Raw genomic sequence first — 20,297 nt, forward strand, 5'->3', positions numbered from 1 at the left:
ACTTCAAAACATTCTGATAAAGGGGCTTGTACACAGGCTTCACCAGTGACAGAGGTCTACCACACACAGAAACTTAAGAACACCTAACTTAATGGGTTGGGCCCTCTCCCGCTTTTTAAAACATATAAGATATTTCAAGTTGAAACCATTAAAAATAATTTAGGCAAGTGTATTTCAGGACTGTTACTATCCTCTAAAATAATTAGATAAAAAGGTTTCAAATCTATAGCATCCCTGCTTGTGAAATAGTGGACCACACATGCCATTTTAGCTAGGGTAGTCTAAGTATTCTGCAGGGTGCCAACTTTAGCCATGTAATCCAAGCAGATGCACATTCCTATTATCAATGAAAACATTAGGCTACTTTGGCATTTGTGGCTGTTAAGCCAATGATTTTCTAATGCTATTGTTGTGAACTTGGTTTTTGAAGGGGGGGAAGCATAAAAAGAATCTTGAATTTCTGAATTAATTAAATGTGAATTAACTTCACAAGGGGGGGGAGATTTGGATATTTGACTATGCCTTATTTATTATTCCACAAGAAAGTCACAAACTTGGATGCAGTTTAGCTATTTTAAATATACTCAATAAAACTGAATGCATATATTGTAGTGGCAAGAACATTTTATTTTAGGAGTATAATTCACTGATACATTTGTTATACAGCATATCTTGGGAGAAATTTTAATACTAAAAAACACATAAAAGTTTGGTGTTTTGAAGAAACATTTTGAACACACACTACAGGCACTTTTTTATTTGCCAAAATTTCAGGCTTCATCATGTAACACAAACTAGCAAATAAATACAACATTTTAAGTGATTTTTTAATGGCTTAAATTCTTTGTAGCTCAGTCTTCTTTAAATTTCTTGGTCTGGTTCAGGAACACAATTTATTCTGCTCAGCTGCTTCTAATCCTATTCTTAAATCACCACTCAGCTTTCTGCGAGCGCAGAGTTTTACCTTCTCTTTTCAGCATCTCAAAAACATTTTAAAGTATCAAAAGGATTTTTGTAAAGGAGTGCTACATTTAATATACTTCCTCCCTTTTCTTCTAGACAACTATCCCATTTTAAGTAAAGATATGAATATGAGTGTGTGTAAAATATAGATGATGATATAGCCACCCCTCCCCTCCCCGACACAATTCAACTAACCTTTACTTAGTGCCTACCTACATTCTGGGAACTCTGCTAGATGCCTGAGATACAAAGACAAAAATGAAATCTCTGCTTTCAGGGACTTCCATTCCGTCTTCTTTATAGATGACTTGTTTAAATATTCCTTCTGAAAAACAACTTATTTATATAAACAACTCTGAAAGATCTTAGAACTCTAATCAACGGAATGACAACTCAGACTTCCAGAGAAGGAATGATGAAGCAAGTCACTCACGTCCTGAGAAGTGACAGATTTGACATGCAGGAGGAGACAAACATTTCTGAAAGTGGCCCGTTTGGGAATTTACTTTGCATATTTATGCTTATTTGTTATAAAGCTCCCCCTCCCCTTTTTTGGGAGGCTAGAGGTCTGAAAGGGGAGGTAATCAAGATTAAATATAAAAAAAACTTGTTAACTGAAATTTTTTTTAAAAAGAAAGATACGTATTTGAATCCTGGCTCGACCATTTATAGACTACGTCACTCTGGTCAAGTCCATTAACCCAAACGCCAGGCCCTCATCTTCCACATGGGATAACAACAGCACTGACATCACAGGTCACAGGGTTGCGTAAGGACCAAATGAAATAATCTATGTAAAAAAACTTGGCAAAATGTTGAGGCGCGCCTTTCAAGTTTTCTAAAAAAAGCATTCCTCCTGCCTATTGCATGCCTCAAATAGATAAAAGGAGAAGCACCTGATATTTTTTTTTTTTTAAAAAACGTAACACTACTCTTACCCACTAGGAAGAAAGACCTGCTGCTCCTTATTGCCTAGTGCCAAGGCTTCTTGTGAAGGAAGTCTGCAGTTTTACCCCCAGGAGAGACGAGATTTAGCTAATTTATCATCGAGTGAGAGACCGTTTCTATTTTCTAAGTAGCAACCTAACTCCCAGCTCACTTTATGGGTTTTAATGAGCCTCGGTGGGAGGACTACAAACACCAACAAAATCATATTACTGAAAATCTTGAAAGTACTCCATAAAATATACTTTCAGGGTTTCAAGAATTAAAATTCCTCATGCTCTTTAAAAACAAAAAATGTACCTTACCTTTAAATTTGCTGAAATCATGGTATAATAATCTAACTATGAATTAGATTACCTCGGAAAGAACATATACTAGGTGACAATGTTAAATCCACAGGATGCTAACCTTCTAACAAAGAGACACATGTAAAGTAAAGCTTCAGCACAATAGGCAATTCTACATATATTGATGATTGTTCCTTGGATTTACCCTGAATCATATGAACCTGAAAAAGAAAAACCACAAAAAATTATTTAAGACACCAAGCAATTTAAAGAAGTTTATAGCCTAAAATTAACAAAAGCAAGAGTGACAGAGATAGAATATGCAAATACACAAAGGAATAATTCCTGGTGCTGGAACTCCCTTCACCAAGGCAGCTAACTCATCGACTCAGTAGATTAGCAGACCCTTATTCATCTGAGTCTATGAGAAAGTCCTGTAACTTTTCTGTACCTCAGATTCTTCATCTAGAAGAACGCTGGGCTGGATGGCTTCTGAAGTCTCTCACAGCTCTAAGGCTAGGACTCTAGGGAATTATCAAGAGGCACATGAAAGTTAAATGAATTGTTGTGGGGTGGGGGGGGGAAGCTGCCCTCGTCAGTAGCATTTGAACCCAGGTCTCATAGATTCCAAGCCCAGCATTCTACTCACACTACACCATGCTTCCTCCATAGAACTTTTCATTAACAGGAGTTTTGAAATATTAAATATAATTGAACTGTAATTTGTTTTCAAACTTTTTGGACCAATTTCCAGGAAGGGGTTTATTAAAGAATTGCCAATGGCATCTGAAGCTAGTTAAGTCAGTGTTTCAGATTAAAAAAAACAAAGGCAGCATGGTATGATCAAGATAACTGGAGGTGTCGTATAAAGGCTGGAGTTCTAAGCTCAGGCTCTGCCACTTATCCGGGTGTGAACCTAAGCAGTTATTTCATCTCTCCAGGTACAAATGAGGAGTTCGAACGACATTATCTCCAAGGTCCCTTACAGCACTAACATATTTGGATACAAAAATGTTCAAAAGAACACTGGAGGCTGTAAACATTTTTATAGCAGTTTTTAGTGTTCAGCAAAAGTCTCTCCATTTGCTAAACAATATCTTGACTGCAAAGCTTCTCTTACTGTTGGTTGATCGATAATGACATGGAAGAGTCACCATCACCGTGGCAACAGTATCCAGCTGGTGTCAGAGGAATATTGCACATAACGCTGTTCGTCCTTTAACAGCCATGCCTCAGCTTCCTCTGGAGTATGTTCTTTCTGCAAGTCAGGTGTACTCAGGGGCACAAACAACCCAGAGCCTTCCAAGACTGCAGAGAATTCAGACATTTCTGTAAAGGTTCTGAGTGTTAAGAGGTGAACTAAAGATTACAAAAAGCCTACTGGGATACCCTGATCAAATCCCTTCATAACAGTATTCTTACATACCTAGTTATAGCCCTTTATTAGACTGCAAGCTCCATTAGGGTAGGGACTGTCTTTTACCTAAATCTCGTATCTTCCCCTCTTGCCTAAAGCACTCACAGGAACACAGAGACCCTTAATGAATGTTTCTTGAAACTGAGTAAGAACCAAACTAGAAAGGCAGCATAGCTGATGGAGCACTGGCCTTGGTGTCAGGAAGACCTGGGGTTCAAGACCTTTCTCATCCGGAGTCTCCTCCCCCATCACCCTACTACACAAAGCAAGACACTTACAGTAACAGAATGATATCTGAAAAGGAACAGACCACTTACGATACTGTTCCTTCGGCACTGCCCCCAAAACGGTTTCACTGAAAAGTGATTTTCTCAGAATCATTCGCTGATGTTAGGCAGAAAAGGGAACAATAAATTCATGAGCTGCATCAATTAAGCGCCATATATTTAAATTCTCATACCTACTGTTCAAAAGTTCAGCAAAGGCCCTATCTTTTCGGGAGTTCCTTTCCTGCAGGTCTCACTTATGGCCTTGGGCACGTGGCAGAAACAAAATAAAACATCCTTTACAATCACATATAACCCAAATAATTAGTAAGAGTAAAAAAAATCTATACCTGTCCTTTCCTATTAGCTTTTACTCAACGTTTCTTCCATAACTGGGCCAATGTGGGGTTAATTCCAATGGTGAGAGAACGTGTTGTGATTTTTATTCCTCGAATTAAACCCTGCTGCTCAAACCTGAAAAAAACAAAGATTAAAAACGTGAAGCTCTGCTCTGAGATGAACGGAACGGGCCACTCGGGGTTGGTGGCTTGACTCCATCAGGCAGAGGGTGTGACGGGGAGGCCGGACAGCGGTAAGAGAGGTACGTGTACCGAGCGCCGATTCCGGAGCTGGGTTACTTATTGTGAACATAACCCCCATCGGTCATCTAAACGGCCTGTGTGCCTGGCACTGTGCTAGAGGCCACAGATACAAAGGCGGAGGAATGGCCGATTCTGGGCATGCGCAGAGGCGCGGCGATGAGAGCGGGGCGGAAAGCAGGCAAGGCCGGGGGGACTCAGGGCAGAGCTACGAAGGAAAGATCGGTTGGGACCGAGTGGTGAAGGGCTTGAAAAGTTAGGGCAGACAGACAAACCCCTTCATTTTACCGGACAGACAAGAGGGGAAGCGCCCAAATTTGCTGAGGAAGGCGGGCACACTCAGACCCGGGCTTTACGAAAAGCATTTAGGCGGCTGAGCAAAGGACCGGAGGGGAAGGGGCTCGAGGCCACTCAGGGGGCTACTGCCGCGGTCTAGGTGGGGGGGAGGGGGAGGGACTAGAACAGAGGGGTGACTTCGGTTAATGGGCCTCGGTTTATCTGTAAGCACAAAGGGGCACAATCCAGTGATCCATTAGACCTAGCCAAGCCCCCTCCCCAGGCCCCGGGGCCTCCGCCGCGTAACCGCTGCACCGGCCCGGAGAGTTCTTCCTCCGCGTGCCAGGACCCAGTTCTCGGGCCTCCAAGGAAACTCCAACCGCCAGGGGGCGGCGCAGCCTGCGCACGAGGGCGGGAGGCAAGGAAGAAGGAGGCAGACGACGGCCCAGTCCCCCGCGCTGGGGTCCAAACACGCCGAACATCGTCCCCCTCCCTCCTATCCGCCTTCTCCAGGCCCCAAAACCACTGACCTCTGTTGCAGGGAGATGGAGATGGCGCACGCGCCCCTCCTCTCCGGCCCGCCCCGCAGGCCCGAGGCCTCCCGGCCGCATCACCATGACAACTCCAAGTCATCATCGGCCGGAAAAGGAAGAAGCGGCCCCAGGAAATGGCGTAAACGCGGTCGCACCGCTTCCTCCTCCCGCCCCGCCGGAGGAGTCGATTAAAACTGAACACCAAAGTTTTCTCGGTCGTCCCACAGCCCGCCCCCACGTAACCTAGCCAACCAGTTTTTTCGCAGGAAAAAGTCATTCTTCTCCCTCGTTGCCCGTCATTGGCTTCCGAGCCTGCCCGGCGGGCCCGCGGGACCTCCGACCAACATAAAAGCAGGTGTCTGTGGGTGAAAGGACAAGTGCGGGGTGTGGTGGCAGCCCGTACTCCAGCTCTCTCCCCCACCCCCCGCGAGGGCCACGGTGCGATGATTGGTGGTTTCCAAGGACTGACAGGTAAACTTCTTCCAACCCACGTTAAGTCTCAAATCTTTGACCAATGGGCCCGCGGCTGGGGGGCGGGACAAGGAGGCGCGGGTGCTCGGACCGAGGAACGGCTTTCCGAGAGAGTCCTGGGCCGGGAGGACGTTTGGCTGCGGGAGATGAGCGGGTCTTTAGGCCGAGCGTCGGCGGCTCTGCTCCACCTGGGGCGCGGGGTCCTCCTGCGGGGCCCGGCACTGCGGACTCGGAGCTCGGGCCCCGGGGGGTCGGGCTCGGGCCCGGCCTCCAGGGAGCATCTCGACTCCCTCGTGAAGAAGGACAAGGTGGTGGTGTTCTTGAAGGGGACCCCCCAGCAGCCCCAGTGCGGCTTCAGCAACGCCGTGGTGCAGATCCTGCGGCTGCACGGCGTCACCGACTACGCGGCCTACAACGTGCTGGAGGATCCCGACCTCCGTCAAGGTCAGGCGGGATCGGGGGGTCGCCGCCGGGAGCTGGGCCCCTCCCCCCTGCCCCGGGCTCCTCGCTGTCACGGGGACGGTGGGGCGCTGATAAGCGTCGGGAATGAGGCTGGGGGGGAGGGCGGGGTGGCCGGGTCCTGCGCTCTGAGGGACGGGGGGGAGGGGGGGGGGGGCGGCGTCCGGGACGTCGGCTTCCCCCTGCGCGTGAAGCGCCCGTCCGTCCCGTTTTCTGGCTCCCCGCTGTTGGCGGCGACGTGGATCCGAGGTCACGGAAAGACGACGAAGTTGTTGCTTCGTGAGCCCGTGCTGCCTCCGTGCTGATGCGGCATTCCCGGGGAGCCGGGCCCGGCCTGCGGTCCTGACCCCGGCAGTCCTCCACGCCTGCCTCGGCCTCCGCTTTCCCGTCCGTAAATCGAGAGCCCCTCCCCCCGGGGTTTGGCGATCGTTGTAAAGGGCTCGGTAGCGTTCCCGTTTGTTGATGTTCCTGTTCCTGCGAACAAAGCGGGGCCCGTGTGTCTCTCCTGCGGAGCTTACGGCTTTAGTTCCCTTCCATTAGGGCCCGCCCCGGGGCTGTTATTTATCTCGAGTTACGGTGTGTGACCCCCCAGCGCTAGTGCTGTCAGGCTAGAAAAGCAGAGAGTTGTTACAGTTGTGTTGGGCCCGTGCTAGGCAGCGGCAGTCTCGGCTCTCGAGCCGGCGTCCCACGGAGATCCAGACGTAGACAGAGAGGTAAGTGATGGGGGATCCAGGCAGGCGTCTTGGAGGAGGAGGTTCCAGTTGAGCCTTGAAGAACGGTAAGGTACGGAGTAACGGAAATGAAGAGGGAATTTACTCCAGCGTGCAAAGGCGTGGAAAAGGAATGCAGCACAACGTAGTGCAAAGAACATTGGATTTTGAGTGGACCTGGGCTCGAACCTCGGATTTACTCCTTACTACACGATAAAACTTTGGCGAGGCGCTTAACCCCTCTGGGCCTTAGTTCCTCGTGAAGCATAGACGGGCCTCTCAAGCTGTGCTCCAGCCCTGAATCTGTGGTCCTGAAAAAACTCAGAATGCTGAGTGCGGGAAAGAGCTGGTGAACGTTCCACTTTGCCTGGAACGAAGACCGTGTGAAGGAGAGCTCTTTGAAATAAAGCTGGGAAGCTGTGTTACTTTTCACTTGAACTCTTCTCGCTTACATAACCTGTTACCAAACCTTAGTGTTTCAGCCTGCCTGCTTCCCTTCTGTATGTCTGCTTTTACAGACACTTGCCGTGTAGTGCGGGCGGCATCACCTGGACTACCACGATGTCCTGCTGGTTTGTTTCTCTGCCTCGGGTCTCCCCCTACTCCAGGTCCTCCTTCACTCACCGGTCAAAGTGATCATCATAAAGAACGGTCTTCCCACATGGCCCCCCACCCCCCTCTACTCCAGGGGCTCTCTCTTGTACCTCCAGTATTCAAATAAAAATTTTGTTTGCCTTTTAAAGCCCTTCACAACATAGCCCCTTCTTGCCTTTCCAGTCTCCTTACACTTGACTCCTTTCTGTGTACTCTCTGGTCTAGGGACGCTGGCCTTGCCATTTCTCGACTATGACGCGGTCTCCCAACTGTGTAGCTTTTCTCTTTGCCGTCCACCTTGCCTAAGATATTCTTTCTCCTCATTTCCACGGCCTGACTTCCTTCAAGATTCTGATCCTTCCTCGATGCCCACAAAATACCTCCTTTCCTTCAGATACCCTCAATTGATCCTACTGTGCCTGCCAAGTGCTTGGCTATCCTTGAGAAAGCTGTCTGCACCGAAGAGCTCTACTTCCTTTCCTCTCACTTGATTCATTCAACTTAAACAACTGTATTGATTTCTTATTTGCTGAATCTAAATACCTTTTTGAAAGCCTCATTCTTCTTAACCTCTCTGCAGCAATTAACACTGTCGATCATCTACAGGATTCTCTCCCTTAGTGCATTACTTTACATTACTTTCTCCTAGTTGTCCTACTTATCTGAATATTTTCTCGTAGTCTCCCTTTCTGCATTCTCATCTATAACATGCCCATTAACCACGGGGTCCGCAAGACACTAGGCTCTACAAGGATGGTTCTCAGCCTTTTTGGTTTCAGGACTCCTTTACACTCAAAAATTATTGAGCACTCCCCAAAGAACTCTTATGTGAATTGTATGTGTTGATATTTACCATATTCTAAATGAAACTCTCTTAATATTAAAATAGTTTTGGCCTTATGGACCCTCCGGCGTGTGTGAAGCATTTTATAAACCTTAAAGCACTGTTATGTTCATAACAGAACTTAATCTTTACCTCCAAACCCTCCCTTCTTGAGCTTCCCCAATACTGTTGAGGATACCATCATCCTGCCAATAAGTCAATATATTGCAGCCTAGTTGATTGATTGAGGACTTAGTCGCTTCTCACCTGGGTTACTGAAATAACCTAGTTGGTCTCCCTGCCTCAAGTTTCTCCATTCCAATCCATCTTCCACACTGCTTTGAAAGTGATTTTCTTAAAGTTTAGATCTGCCCTTGTCACACCGTCCCACCACCCCCATTCCTCAGTAAACTCCAGTGGTTTCCTTTTTGCCTCTAGGATCAAATATAAATTCACCTTGCATTTAAAGCTCTTCACAACCTGGCCCCATGATATCTTTCTGGCATTCTTTGCTCCCCTCCACATATTCTACAGTGCAGCTAGAGTGGCCTGCTTACTATTGCTCACACACCATCCTGTCTCCCGTATTCTGTCTTTTTGTACCACATTCCTGGATTCCTGTCTTTTCTCTTCTCTGCCTTTTACTTTCCCTGGCTTCCTTTAAGATTCATCTCAAATCCCACCTGTTACAGGAAGCTTTTCCTGGTTCTCCAGATGCTATATTGCCTTCCCCTCTGAGATTATCTTTTTATCCACTATATATGTATTTATATACAATACATAATACACATATGTATATATCTACTATCTATTTATCTTATCTATCCTAGTTATTGTTATTATTTTTTTCTCCTAGTTATTTTTACATGCTGTCTCCCCCATTAGAATGTGAGTTCCTAGAGGGAAGGGACAGTTTTTCACTTTTCTTTGTTACCCCAGCACTCAGCATGGTGCCTGATATATTCTGATGCTTATTAAATGTGTGTTGACCTATTGGAGCACAGTTTCTGTCAAAGCTGAACAAAGTTTTGAATATGGCCCCAGTGATGGATTGTATGAGGACCAAGCTGATTAACACATTAATTACAGCTGACGGTTGACAATAGAGAGAGCACTTATATAAAAACCTCACAATAAACATAGTATAAGCACTAGCCCCATTTTATCGATAAGGAAACTAAGGCCTAGAGAAGCAAAGTGACGTGCAGAACACGTAGATAATAAGTGCTAGAGTTAATATTTGAACACACATGACTCCAAATCCATTACTATAAACTATACCGTAACAGTTGGTCCAGAGAAGATCAGTAACCAGGCAGTAGAATTTTTTGGCCTCAGCATCTCATGAAACATTTTCCTAAAGCATGGAAGGGTTTTAATGTATCAGTGATGAGAGTGCCCACAGGAAATCTCAGGTGTTGAAAGTTCTCCACACTTGTGGCCTCAGGGCTATGTGTGGCCCTCTAGGTCCCCAAGTGCGGCCCTTTGACTGAATCCAAACTTTTGAGGCTGCAGGTTCCCCACCCCCGGTCTAGAAGAAAGCTTTACCACCTCATTTTCTCCTGTTTTTAATGAGTCTATGCAGGTGTAATTTAATAATTTCAGTTTGTTAGATTTTGATTGAGTTTTGAAAGGTATTTCAGTAAATAAATTTATTTATATGTCCGTTTCAGGCCTGAAGGTCTCCCTCCAGTTTTAGACAATAGCATTTATTTCCCCGGATTATTTGCTGCATGTAATAATCAGTATCCCATTGCTAGCTATTTGTGTGTGCCATGCTAAATTGTCCTTACTTAATTTCAGCCTTTTAAGCTTTTTTTTTTATTACATATAATCATCACTTCATGTGATTAATACTTGGTGTCATGAGAAATATTTATCAACATAAGAAGGAAATATATTTGTTTGATTAGACTTCTTTTCAACCTATTCTGTGGCTTTCAGAGATATCTGAAGAAAGACCTATTCAAGGCGGACATACTCTAAAAGGACTTCATTTGGACATAACTTTTAGAAATTTCTTAAGATTTCTTTAAGTCCTTAAGTGTGTCCTTACAGAATTATTACAGAATTATTCTTGTCTGTTTTGTTTTTTTGGGGGGGGGGGAAGGCAGGGCAATTGGGGTTAAGTGACTTGCCCAAGGTCATAACAGCTAGTAAGTGTGTCAAGTGTCTGAGGTCACATTTGAACTCAGGTTCTCCTGATTCCAGGGCTGGTGCTCTACTGACTGTGCCACCTAGCTGCCCCTACAGAATTATTCCTATTACCTCTACCTGTTAATTGACTTTTTTTAGATGACACTTGTGGAGTCCATGAGGAAAATAAATGTGCCATAAGAGGAATTTTAGGCATGTTTTTAAAATTTTGATTGATAAAAATCTTCTGTTTGTTTTTCATGATTACAGAATCTCTAGAGGCCTCAGAGATCAACCTGTACGTAAAAAAGATTCCTTCTGCAACATCCCCAACAAATAATCATTAACCTTTGCTCAAAGACTTCTTGCAGGGGGAATCCTCTGACCTCTAGGATAGTCCATTCCACTTTGGATAGTTTTAGTTGCTAGGCATTTAATCCTTACATTGTGAGAAGGTCTGCCTTTCTGTTAACTTCTCCCCATTTGCTCCTCTTGCTTTATTTTGGTACCGTGAAGAAACTTGAAGATAGCTCCCATGTACTACTGGCCTTGGTCAGGAAAATCTGAATTGGAATCCAGCTCCATTTATTACCCTTATGGTCTTGGGCAAATCTTTTAACCTCTCTTTGCCTCAGTTTTCTTCTCTGTAAGATGAAAAGGTAGGCTTGGTGGCCTCTGGCGCTAAACATAAAATCCTGTGTTCCCCATAAGACTTATTCTCTGTGGCCTTAGCATTCCCAGATTCTTCAGCCAGGCCTCATTTAGCATGATCTCAGGGCCTCCACCGTTCTGGTTGCCCCACTCTAGATAAGTTCTCTAGCTTATCAGTGGCCTTCCTAAAATGTGCTAACCAGAATGGAACACAGGACTTCAGGTGAGATCTAGCTTGAGCAGACAGTGCAGTCAATCTAAGATTGCGGCAGCATTTGAGACTGTCATGTTAATCCTGTTGATTGGTGTTAAAGTTGCAGTCCACTAAAATTTCATGATGTTTTTCGGATGAATTGCTTTTTCGATTGTGAATATTGAAAGTTATTAATGAAAAAATAGATACTAATGTGAATGGTATGAAGGATTGACTAGTGGTCTGTCTGGTTCCCTGGTCTGTCTCTAGCCATGAATGTGAAAATTGCCTTACGTTGTGTTGATCTGACAGTTTCTCTACCTCACCTTCCCCTGTTTGTTACCCACAGGTTTTTCTAGCTGCTTTAGAACAGCTTTGTTGCTCTTACTCAGAATTTTCTCTTCTTTGCTATCTCATACCACCCTTTTCCAATCCCTGTCATAATCATTTTAAACGACCTGGGTACTCTCCCACCTTCAATGATTTCAACACTGAATTTCGTCTTCATTTTGTTTTAGATTTGTAACTTGACCTACCTGACTTCACAAGTTTATAGATCAATAGATTTATTTTTCAAACCATCAGCAAAAAGCTTTTCAAGAAACATTTTATTTTTCTGATCTAAGTAATGCTCATCAAATTAAAACTGCATTTAACGTTTAGTCCAGTTATTGAATATTACCTTTGAATTTCACCTCTTTTTCTGGCTCATAACTAATATTCATATGTGCGGTACTACAGGTATATATCTGTTCTGTAATTATATAGAAATATTGACAGTCTTAATTGCTGTGGTGTTATTTTGAAAAATAAAATGGGGGTGGGAGAAGGGGAGGTTAACTTTATATTATGAACTGTGGATAAAATATGATTTGCTTTTATTTTCAAGTTTAAACTTTGCTAGCTAAGATCCCTTTTTACTTTTAGTACTATGTAGGGGGAAAATAATCAGTTATTACCTTAGTCTAAATTCATCATACTTTCATAATTGGGAAGAGAGCATACTTTCAAGGAGGGGAACCCTGAAAATCCCCTTATCTGGAGTTGCTGATCAAGTAAACATAAAATTGTATTCAGTATACCATATGTGAAAAGTAGTTAAGTCTTTTCAATCATGATAAGATATCAGCTGGTTGGCACCTTGAACAGCTATCAAGAACATTCCATACCAAACTCTTAAGACAACTATTATCGTTGGTTTTTAGGCAAGACACAAGTGGTGGTCAGTATAGTTTGGAAAAAAACTGTCCCAATTTAAATTTGAATTTATTCTTAGAGATAGTAAGGAATAATATGCAATCTAATTAATTCCTCTCTCCCCAATAATTTGAAAATAGGAAATTTCTAACCAGCCTCTCCTTTGGGTTAATTGCTTTTTCCTGTTAATTCTTCTAGTCTTTAGCAAAGGAAAGGACAATTTAAGTAAGCCTTTGACTTTGGACAGAAAGCTTAAACACCATAAAAATGACTTAATGAAAAAAATCTTCCTTTCTTACTCAGAAAAATTACTCTGATACAGGGTTACTTCCTGAAAATTGTAAGAAATTAGTTGAGGATGAGCATTTGAGCTTTAAATGATTATTTTCTAATATATGTCATTTTTAGTAACTGTTGGCTCCAGAAAGTTAAATATTTCTTTTTAATGAACCGTTTTTAACTTCATTCCTGCCATAAGTGTCATAAAGTTAAAAGATATAGGAGGGGTATCATATTTTAAAAATAAATTCTAATATATAGCCACCTGGAAAGAAATTCCTTTTCAGAATTAGAAAAACTGAGGGAAGTGAGGCAACAAACCCTTTATCACCTTCATGAACGTCTGGAAACAGAACCTTTATCAGGGTTATCATGTGCACATCACCACCATCACCTTTTTGTGTGCTTATCACTCTAGCAGTCATGCATTTTTTTCTCCACAGACATAGACCAGGTTCTGTCCTGTGCTCCAGAAACTAGAGGGGTCAAGAGGCAAGAATGGAGAAAAGTCATAGTTGGTGGGGCACATGTTGCAGAAGAAGATGTATCAGAAGTTTTAAGCTCTTCTAAGCTCTATTTATACAGTAACAAAATCTAGTGGAAAAAGTGATAAATTTTTCATCTGGAAACCTTTACCTATCATCTTTAGAGTTGCATTAAGACAGCTGCAAACATTCTTTCCCAGGAACTTAGTTCTATGCTGTAAGTGCATGTAGCCTTTTGAGCCACTTCTTAGAATTTGAAGGCCTGGTGGAGAAAGATAAAGCACTTGGAAGCTTTTCCTTTATAGTAAAGTCATCATGTTTTGAAAATGGCAGTTTTTTTTAAAAAGAGAAATATGTGGGGATGATTATTTACAATAAAAATTTCAGGCATTATATTATATATTTTTAATTTCTTGGAAGAAATTAAGTATGAAACTTTAGTTTCTGTTAAGGACCAAACAATAAAGCCCCTCATGCTTTCTTTACCTAATGTGTTTTTCTTGTGGCGTCTTTTTTAAATGTTTCAAAATGCCCATCACCTGTTAGAATTCATGATGTCATTTTGCCATTTCCTTGATGAAATTGCATTTTTATTTGTGGCCGGTGCAGACTAATTCTGATATCTGTGTTCTGGATGTGTTTACTATGAAAATACATTTCATCTTTGATTTAGAAATTGGAGAGATCAGGAGTAAAATGGTAAGGCAAGGGGGGGTGCAGTAATCCTTTACATCCCGGAAAGGCAGCATTTCCTGTCCTCCCAGAATCTGAGAGCTGAAAAGGGCTTTAGCACCCACACTTTGTATGCCACTGTACCAGAGCAGACAGATTCTTGAAGACTTCCAAGGAGGAGGAACCTAACACTTTTAGAAGCAGACGGTTTCACTTTTTGATTAGCTCTCCTGACATCAAACCTAAATTTACCTCTTTGCAACATATTCTTTTTGGTTTGGTCCTCTAGTGAAACAGAACAAATTCTCCAAAGGACAGCTCTCCATGTTCTCTAGGACGGCTGTTGTGCTCCCCGTGAGTCTTCTCTTTTCCGGGGTAAATATCCCCAGTTTCTCAAATTAGTCTTCGTATGGTTTAGGTAGATTCAACGGTCATTACCAACCTGGTTGTCCCCTTATAGAAGATGCTCTAGTTTCATGTCCTTGAACCGGGACTTCCATGATTGGACACAGCACTCTAGATGAACTCTTATGATTGCAAAATATAGCAGGACTGTCACTCCTGTTCTTGGAAGCTGTGCCGCTCTGAATGCAACCCAAGGGCGTATTAACTTTTTGGGTTACCATATTGTATTGCTGGCTCATGTTGAACACAGTCCACTAAGAACCTCAGATCTTCTTTAGAACAGCTGCTACCTAATGGTGCCTCCCCCATTTTGTACTTTTGAAGTTGAATTTTTGTACTCTGGTGTAAGATTTTACATTATCTCTTGATTAATTTTCATATTAGGTTCGGCCCATTGCCCTACCTAAAGTGTTAGGGTATTTTTGGATCCTGATTCTGTTGTCCATTGTGTTACCTATCCTTTCTAGCTCTGAGTCATCTGCAGATTTGATGAGAATGTCATTGTCATATATGCCTTTCTCCAAGTCATTAATAAATTGTTAAACATCATAGGGGAAAGCACAGATTCCTGGGACCTCATTGGAGACCTCCTTGTCACACCAACATTGAACCATGAACAGCTACTCTTTGAATCTAGTCATCCAACAAGTTCTGAATCCTCTAGTTGTCTTATCCACATTCTTTCTGTGAGAGGAGTATAAATTACCTCATTAAAATCTGGCTGTACTTATGCATAGTATTCTCCTCATTTACCAGTTTAGTAACTGCCAAATAAAAGGAAATACTCTTAGTCCAGCATTACCTGTTCACTTTCCAGTTATCTTTTTAATCATCCCTTCTGGAATTTTCTCAGAAATTGAAGTCTAATTAATGGTGAATTGACAGTTTGCACGTACTGTTTTCCCCCTTATTCAGAATCAGAACGTTTGCTATTCTCCAGTTTTGTATCTCTCCCATTTCCCAGACTCTTTCTGATGTTACTGCCAGTAACTCAGCAATCACACATATTCATTCTTCCATTCTCAAGCATGATTTGAAACAGGTGACTCCAAGCTAGCTAGGGGCTGTCTTAGTGTCTTCTTTCTTCTTATTTATCTTGTGTATCAACTACCAGTTAGTTATTTGTGTTGTATTGTTTCCAGCACAGAGTTTGTTCTTCTTGACAGAGAAAACAGAAATAAACTAGGAACTGAGCAGCTCTCTACCATCTTGTCAATTATTGTTCCGTCCACCCTAAGAAAAGGTCCTGTCCCTTTCTTAATCCTCTTTTTTCCCCCTCAATATGTCTTTAAAAGAACAAAACCAGAAACCTTTTGATTCACTTTGCTCACAAGCTTTAGCTCACTTTCAGTTTTAGCACTCCTGACATTTTTCTTTTTCACTCCTGACATTTTTAAAGGGTGGACTAAGCCACACTGCATAATCATATTCTGCTACCTGTCCTGATTTCAATGAATTTTAAAATCTTTTGTTAATGACTTCCCTGTGTATCACATTTGTCTCTTCAGACAAATGCCATTTTTTTTGCTTACTAGAATTGTATCTGTTTTTGACTTGAGAATTTCATTCTCAAACATCTCCTAGGTTAGCTTCCTTTGTAGCATTTTAGTCCATTGGATTCTGTCTTTGCTATGTAACCTGTTTTTTTCCAAAATCTAGGGTTCATGTCAGATGTGCTCTGATTTCCTTTCCAAATCTATCATAAATTTGAAGAGGTAACTTCCACCCAGTATTCCCATCATTTCTACCCCATCACCTGGTATCTCCCAGTTAGTGGGCATCAAGTCTACCATAGAATTTTATCTTCTTATAGTTTGCCATAAAACCATATTAGAAAGTTATTAGCTGTTCTGCTTGGGGAAAAAAGGCTGGGGGAGCTACAGCAAATATGTGGAGAATTGAATTTACCTTATTACTATCAGCCTGGGCAGGCTTGTGGTATGCTCCCCAGAGTTTTATTATTTCCTCTTTAAGTCCAGGCAGCTTGTGATTTATTTCAGGGGTCAGTCCCTTCTGGATTAGTTGTTGCATACGTCAGTGATGTTATTGATCTACCATCATGTGGGTACGTGCATTGACCTGTTTTCTCCCTGGGCAAAAGTCATCCTCATACTATGTGGAATCTTTTATGAAATGAATTGATTGGTTACAGTTAAAGCTGTGGAAGTGAATTTTTCTCTCTCTAAAGTTGATTGGGCGTAGGATTCAGACTTATACTTCATTAACACCATGCTGTGACCAATTATACTAACTAGCCCTGAGTGAAATAGAACATCATGAGAAATTTAACCTTGGTGCTTTAGGCTTAAAGAATATTGGAATTGGCAGGGATGTTGGAGAACATTTTGTCAAATCACCTCTTTTTACAAATGAGGACACAAAAGGGAAATGACTTGTTGAATGTCATATTACCTTATGTTATTTTTCAGCCGGTGTTAAGAAGCACTTATTTTCTAAATGAATCATGTGAGATTTTTTTTACCATTCAGACTCTGGCAGATATAACCTTTATAAATCTGATTTCTCACAGTAGACATGGGGCATATGGTTCAGGTCTCTGTGAAGTAAGGATTGTATAAGCTTGGAGAAGGGAAAAAAAACCTTATCTTTCCAAAAGATTAATTGTTTATCTTTATTTCCTTTTCATCATAGGTATTAAAGACTATTCCAACTGGCCAACCATACCTCAAGTGTACCTTAATGGTGAATTTGTTGGTGGTTGTGACATCCTCCTCCAGATGCATCAGAATGGAGATCTAGTAGAAGAACTGAAAAAGTTGGGAATTCGCTCAGCACTTTTAGATGCAAAGACAGATCACGACTCCAAATAAAAAGCCTGCGAGAATCCTCTTTAAGAACAATGCTCTGTGACTGGAAATGAAACTTTTTTAGTGTCAAAGACTGGTTACCAGAACAGCCTTACTGGTTTTTGTTCTCATTTTTTTAGGAAGGCAACTCTTTGTACTGACGCTAAACAGTATTGAAGTGATTTTAGTTTCTGGCTGGTGTTTTAGGCTAAGGGTATTCTATTGTGAATTTAACTAAAGCTATCTTACTGTAATAATTGAATATTATGTTTTGAGACAGATGTAAAAAAAATCATTCTTTTTTTGTCTTGTACTCTTTGCCCATTGCAGGAGTAAACCAAAAGATTTTGAATCGTCCTGGTCAGTTATTATCATTGTCATTTTATTACTGATTCTAATGTATGTGTCACGTGTCACTCTATAAAATCCAAAGGAAACATTTTGTGTAGCCTTTTTAAGGAAAATGATGGACAAGGTAAACAGTGATGATGGCTGGGGTTTTTTTTTTTAAGAAATAAACTGCCAACATGTGGAAAAGGTCCTTTTTGGTGAAACTTTCCCAGCTTTTTATTTATTGTGTATTGTACTTTGATTTTAATAGTAGAAGGAAATGGACCATTCTTAACATCCGGATCGAATGAACCGTGGTTCATAAGTAGAAATACCTATTGAAAGTGTGTTCAGTTAAGCTAAGTTAGGTTCGGATTCGGATTCGTGCTGGCAATAAAGCACACTCCTGACAGAACATGGTTTTTATTGAAAGACGGGAAATACTCTGACAAACAGTTAACGCAACAAAGACAAAGACACAAACAACATAGATTCATCACCTCTCGAGGTAACTCCAGCACTTAATCTTCTCAAAGCTGGGGGGGTGGGGGGCCCTGGTTGACACAGCCCAGCTCGATTGAGAACTGAGAGGGAAACTGATCCCCATGGGTGAGATCCCCCAAATGTAACTGCCCCACATGATGACCTTTATTGGGGCTGAACAAAGAAAGTTTCTGCTACCAGAGAGAGGGGAGCCATCCTCCCCCCTGCCCTCATTCCTAAGAACTGGCTAGGCAATCTCAGGAGTATTTCTCCAAGCGGGAGAGGAGTTATTTCCTATCCTTTGTCTTCAGAGTTACCTGTTCTTTGTTGGGGCCTGTTTCCTAGTGTAAGAGTATTCAAGTCTTTGTTTTGGGCCTATTAGTCAGAGAGGAATGTCTGAGAGGTCCATTCTTAAGGTTTATCAGTTGGAGAGGAATGTCTGAAAGGTCTTTGCAAGAAAGAAAGGGGGAAAGCAATGTCTGATATTCCAGACCAGAGAGTCTTGTAGGGAGTGGGGGGAAGGAAGAAAAGCCGCGCTTACACTATAATATGGAAGATCTTCTATGATGATTTATCATTCACATGGTTATTTTATGTCAGGTGCTATGGAAGGAATGTTGGGCCACAAAGTAAAAGTATGAGCTCAAGTCCAAGTTCTAATTAATTGTGTGACTTTGAGCGAGTCCATCTTTGTGGGTTTCAGTTTCTTCTGTGAAATCAAGTGCATCAGACTAGACTATATCTGAGTTGCCCTCTAGACCTAATATTCTATGGTTCTATTGGGGAAGGTTGCCCAAAAAAAGTTTGATTAAGAAAATTCTGCATCATACTGAGATTGCATCAATATACTAGGGAACTTAAAAATTTCAAGAATAACAGGACTGAAAAAAAAAAAGTAAAACTTCCTTTAATATTTGGATTCCCAGGGTCATTTTATAGGCTATTTAAAGCACCATAGTAGAAGAGGTTATCTAAAGTAAGCCTGAATGAGTCCTGCATGATAACAGTTCATTGGGATAATTAGAGCACTGTAATGTACACACAGTATTATCACATGATAATCCAATGTAAAAGACATTTTCTCTACTTCAAAAGTTTAATAGAGTTTTTTAAATCTTAATCTAAAAGCTAGGTTGGGATACTTATTCCCATGAAGAAACAGGGCCATTTAGGTTTCCTTCTCCTGTCATTGACTGCTCACTGTCATAGGACATCAGTAAAAGAAACTTATAGAAAGACTACAGAAAGCTGGTGACTAACCAACAAAATATTAGGTTGATCTAAGCCCAGTGCAGAGAATACCTTGATGTTTTAATTCAATAGTTTCAGGGTTTCCACTCCCACCTTTATTAATGTTATCACAGAAGACCCAGACACCTGAACTGAATCAATCAATCAGCGATGGAACCAAATAGTGTTACATAAGTGTTAAGGAGTTTCCTTATAACCTCACCATAATGTGTAAACAAATTGTTAATAAAGTATTCGGGAGGTTTACAGGGTTTTAGTATTGGCTAAAGGCAGAGGACATACAGAAATACTCTTAGGCCTTTGAACAAAAATGGCAGTCAATCTAGCACAGTCTGTCAAATGGTGGTCTAACATAGAAGTGGAAGACACTAAATTAGAGGGTTGGGGATTCTAGGGAAGAGGGAGAAAATAAGTATTTTGTATAGTGCCTACTATGTGCCAGGCACTATGCTAAGCTCCTTACAAATATCTCATCTGATCCTCACAACTCTGAGGAAATTGAGGCAAACGTTAAGCGACTTGCATAGGATCACAGCGATCAAGTATCTGAGGCCAGATTTAAACTAAGGTCTTCCTGATTCCAGCCTCAGAGCTTTATCCACAGTGTCACCTAGCTGCCTAGAGTCAGAACCGGTCCTCTGAGGGGAATCACTTTTGGGACTTCCAGATCATAGAAGTGTCAGGTGTTAGTTATCGCAAGGGTATCCTGGACATGTATCATACTGCTATCAGATCACATCCACTCTTTGCAGGGACTTTTGTGTATTTGTGGAAGATTGTGCCCCAAGAACGATTGTAGTGCCAACTATTCTTACTCTCATCTTAGTAAATTCCTTTGCTAAAAGCCATTTAAGTCTACTGGTTGGTTGTTAATGGGAAACACAATGGTGGTGGCTCATGAATGAGGGCTAGAAGCCCAGTCCTTCAGGGATACTTGCCTATACAACCCTGAGGGTCAGAGTAGTTAGCCCCCTAGGGACTCCAACCTTTCAGTGTGAGTTGAGCGAGACCTAGATGGGATGCTACATTTTAAAATACATAGGGTCAGTTTACTAGTTTGTTTTT

At 42.0% G+C, this 20,297-nt stretch overlaps 1 protein-coding gene, 1 long non-coding RNA gene and 1 other non-coding gene across 3 annotated transcripts; 1 reads left to right on the plus strand and 2 right to left on the minus strand.

Moving 5' to 3' along the window:
- Positions 1–606: 606 nt before the first annotated feature.
- On the minus strand, positions 607–6,862 carry LOC118841890. The gene is made up of 3 exons (XR_005009876.1): positions 5,284–6,862; positions 4,229–4,352; positions 607–2,416 (listed from the first exon to the last, which is right to left on the minus strand). It is a non-coding gene; the product is annotated as an uncharacterized LOC118841890 (long non-coding RNA).
- Positions 3,239–3,512, minus strand: LOC118845176. The gene has a single exon (XR_005010041.1).
- GLRX5 (glutaredoxin 5) lies at positions 5,823–17,722 on the plus strand. Its single transcript, XM_036749572.1, has 2 exons — positions 5,823–6,201; positions 17,014–17,722. The coding sequence occupies exons 1-2, from the start codon at positions 5,904–5,906 to the stop codon at positions 17,190–17,192; spliced, it is 477 nt and encodes a 158-aa protein (XP_036605467.1). The 5' UTR covers positions 5,823–5,903; the 3' UTR covers positions 17,193–17,722.
- Positions 17,723–20,297: the final 2,575 nt, after the last annotated feature.

This window comes from Trichosurus vulpecula, chromosome 3 (genome assembly GCF_011100635.1).
Source record: "Trichosurus vulpecula isolate mTriVul1 chromosome 3, mTriVul1.pri, whole genome shotgun sequence".
In the NCBI taxonomy this organism is placed as follows: domain Eukaryota; kingdom Metazoa; phylum Chordata; class Mammalia; order Diprotodontia; family Phalangeridae; genus Trichosurus; species Trichosurus vulpecula.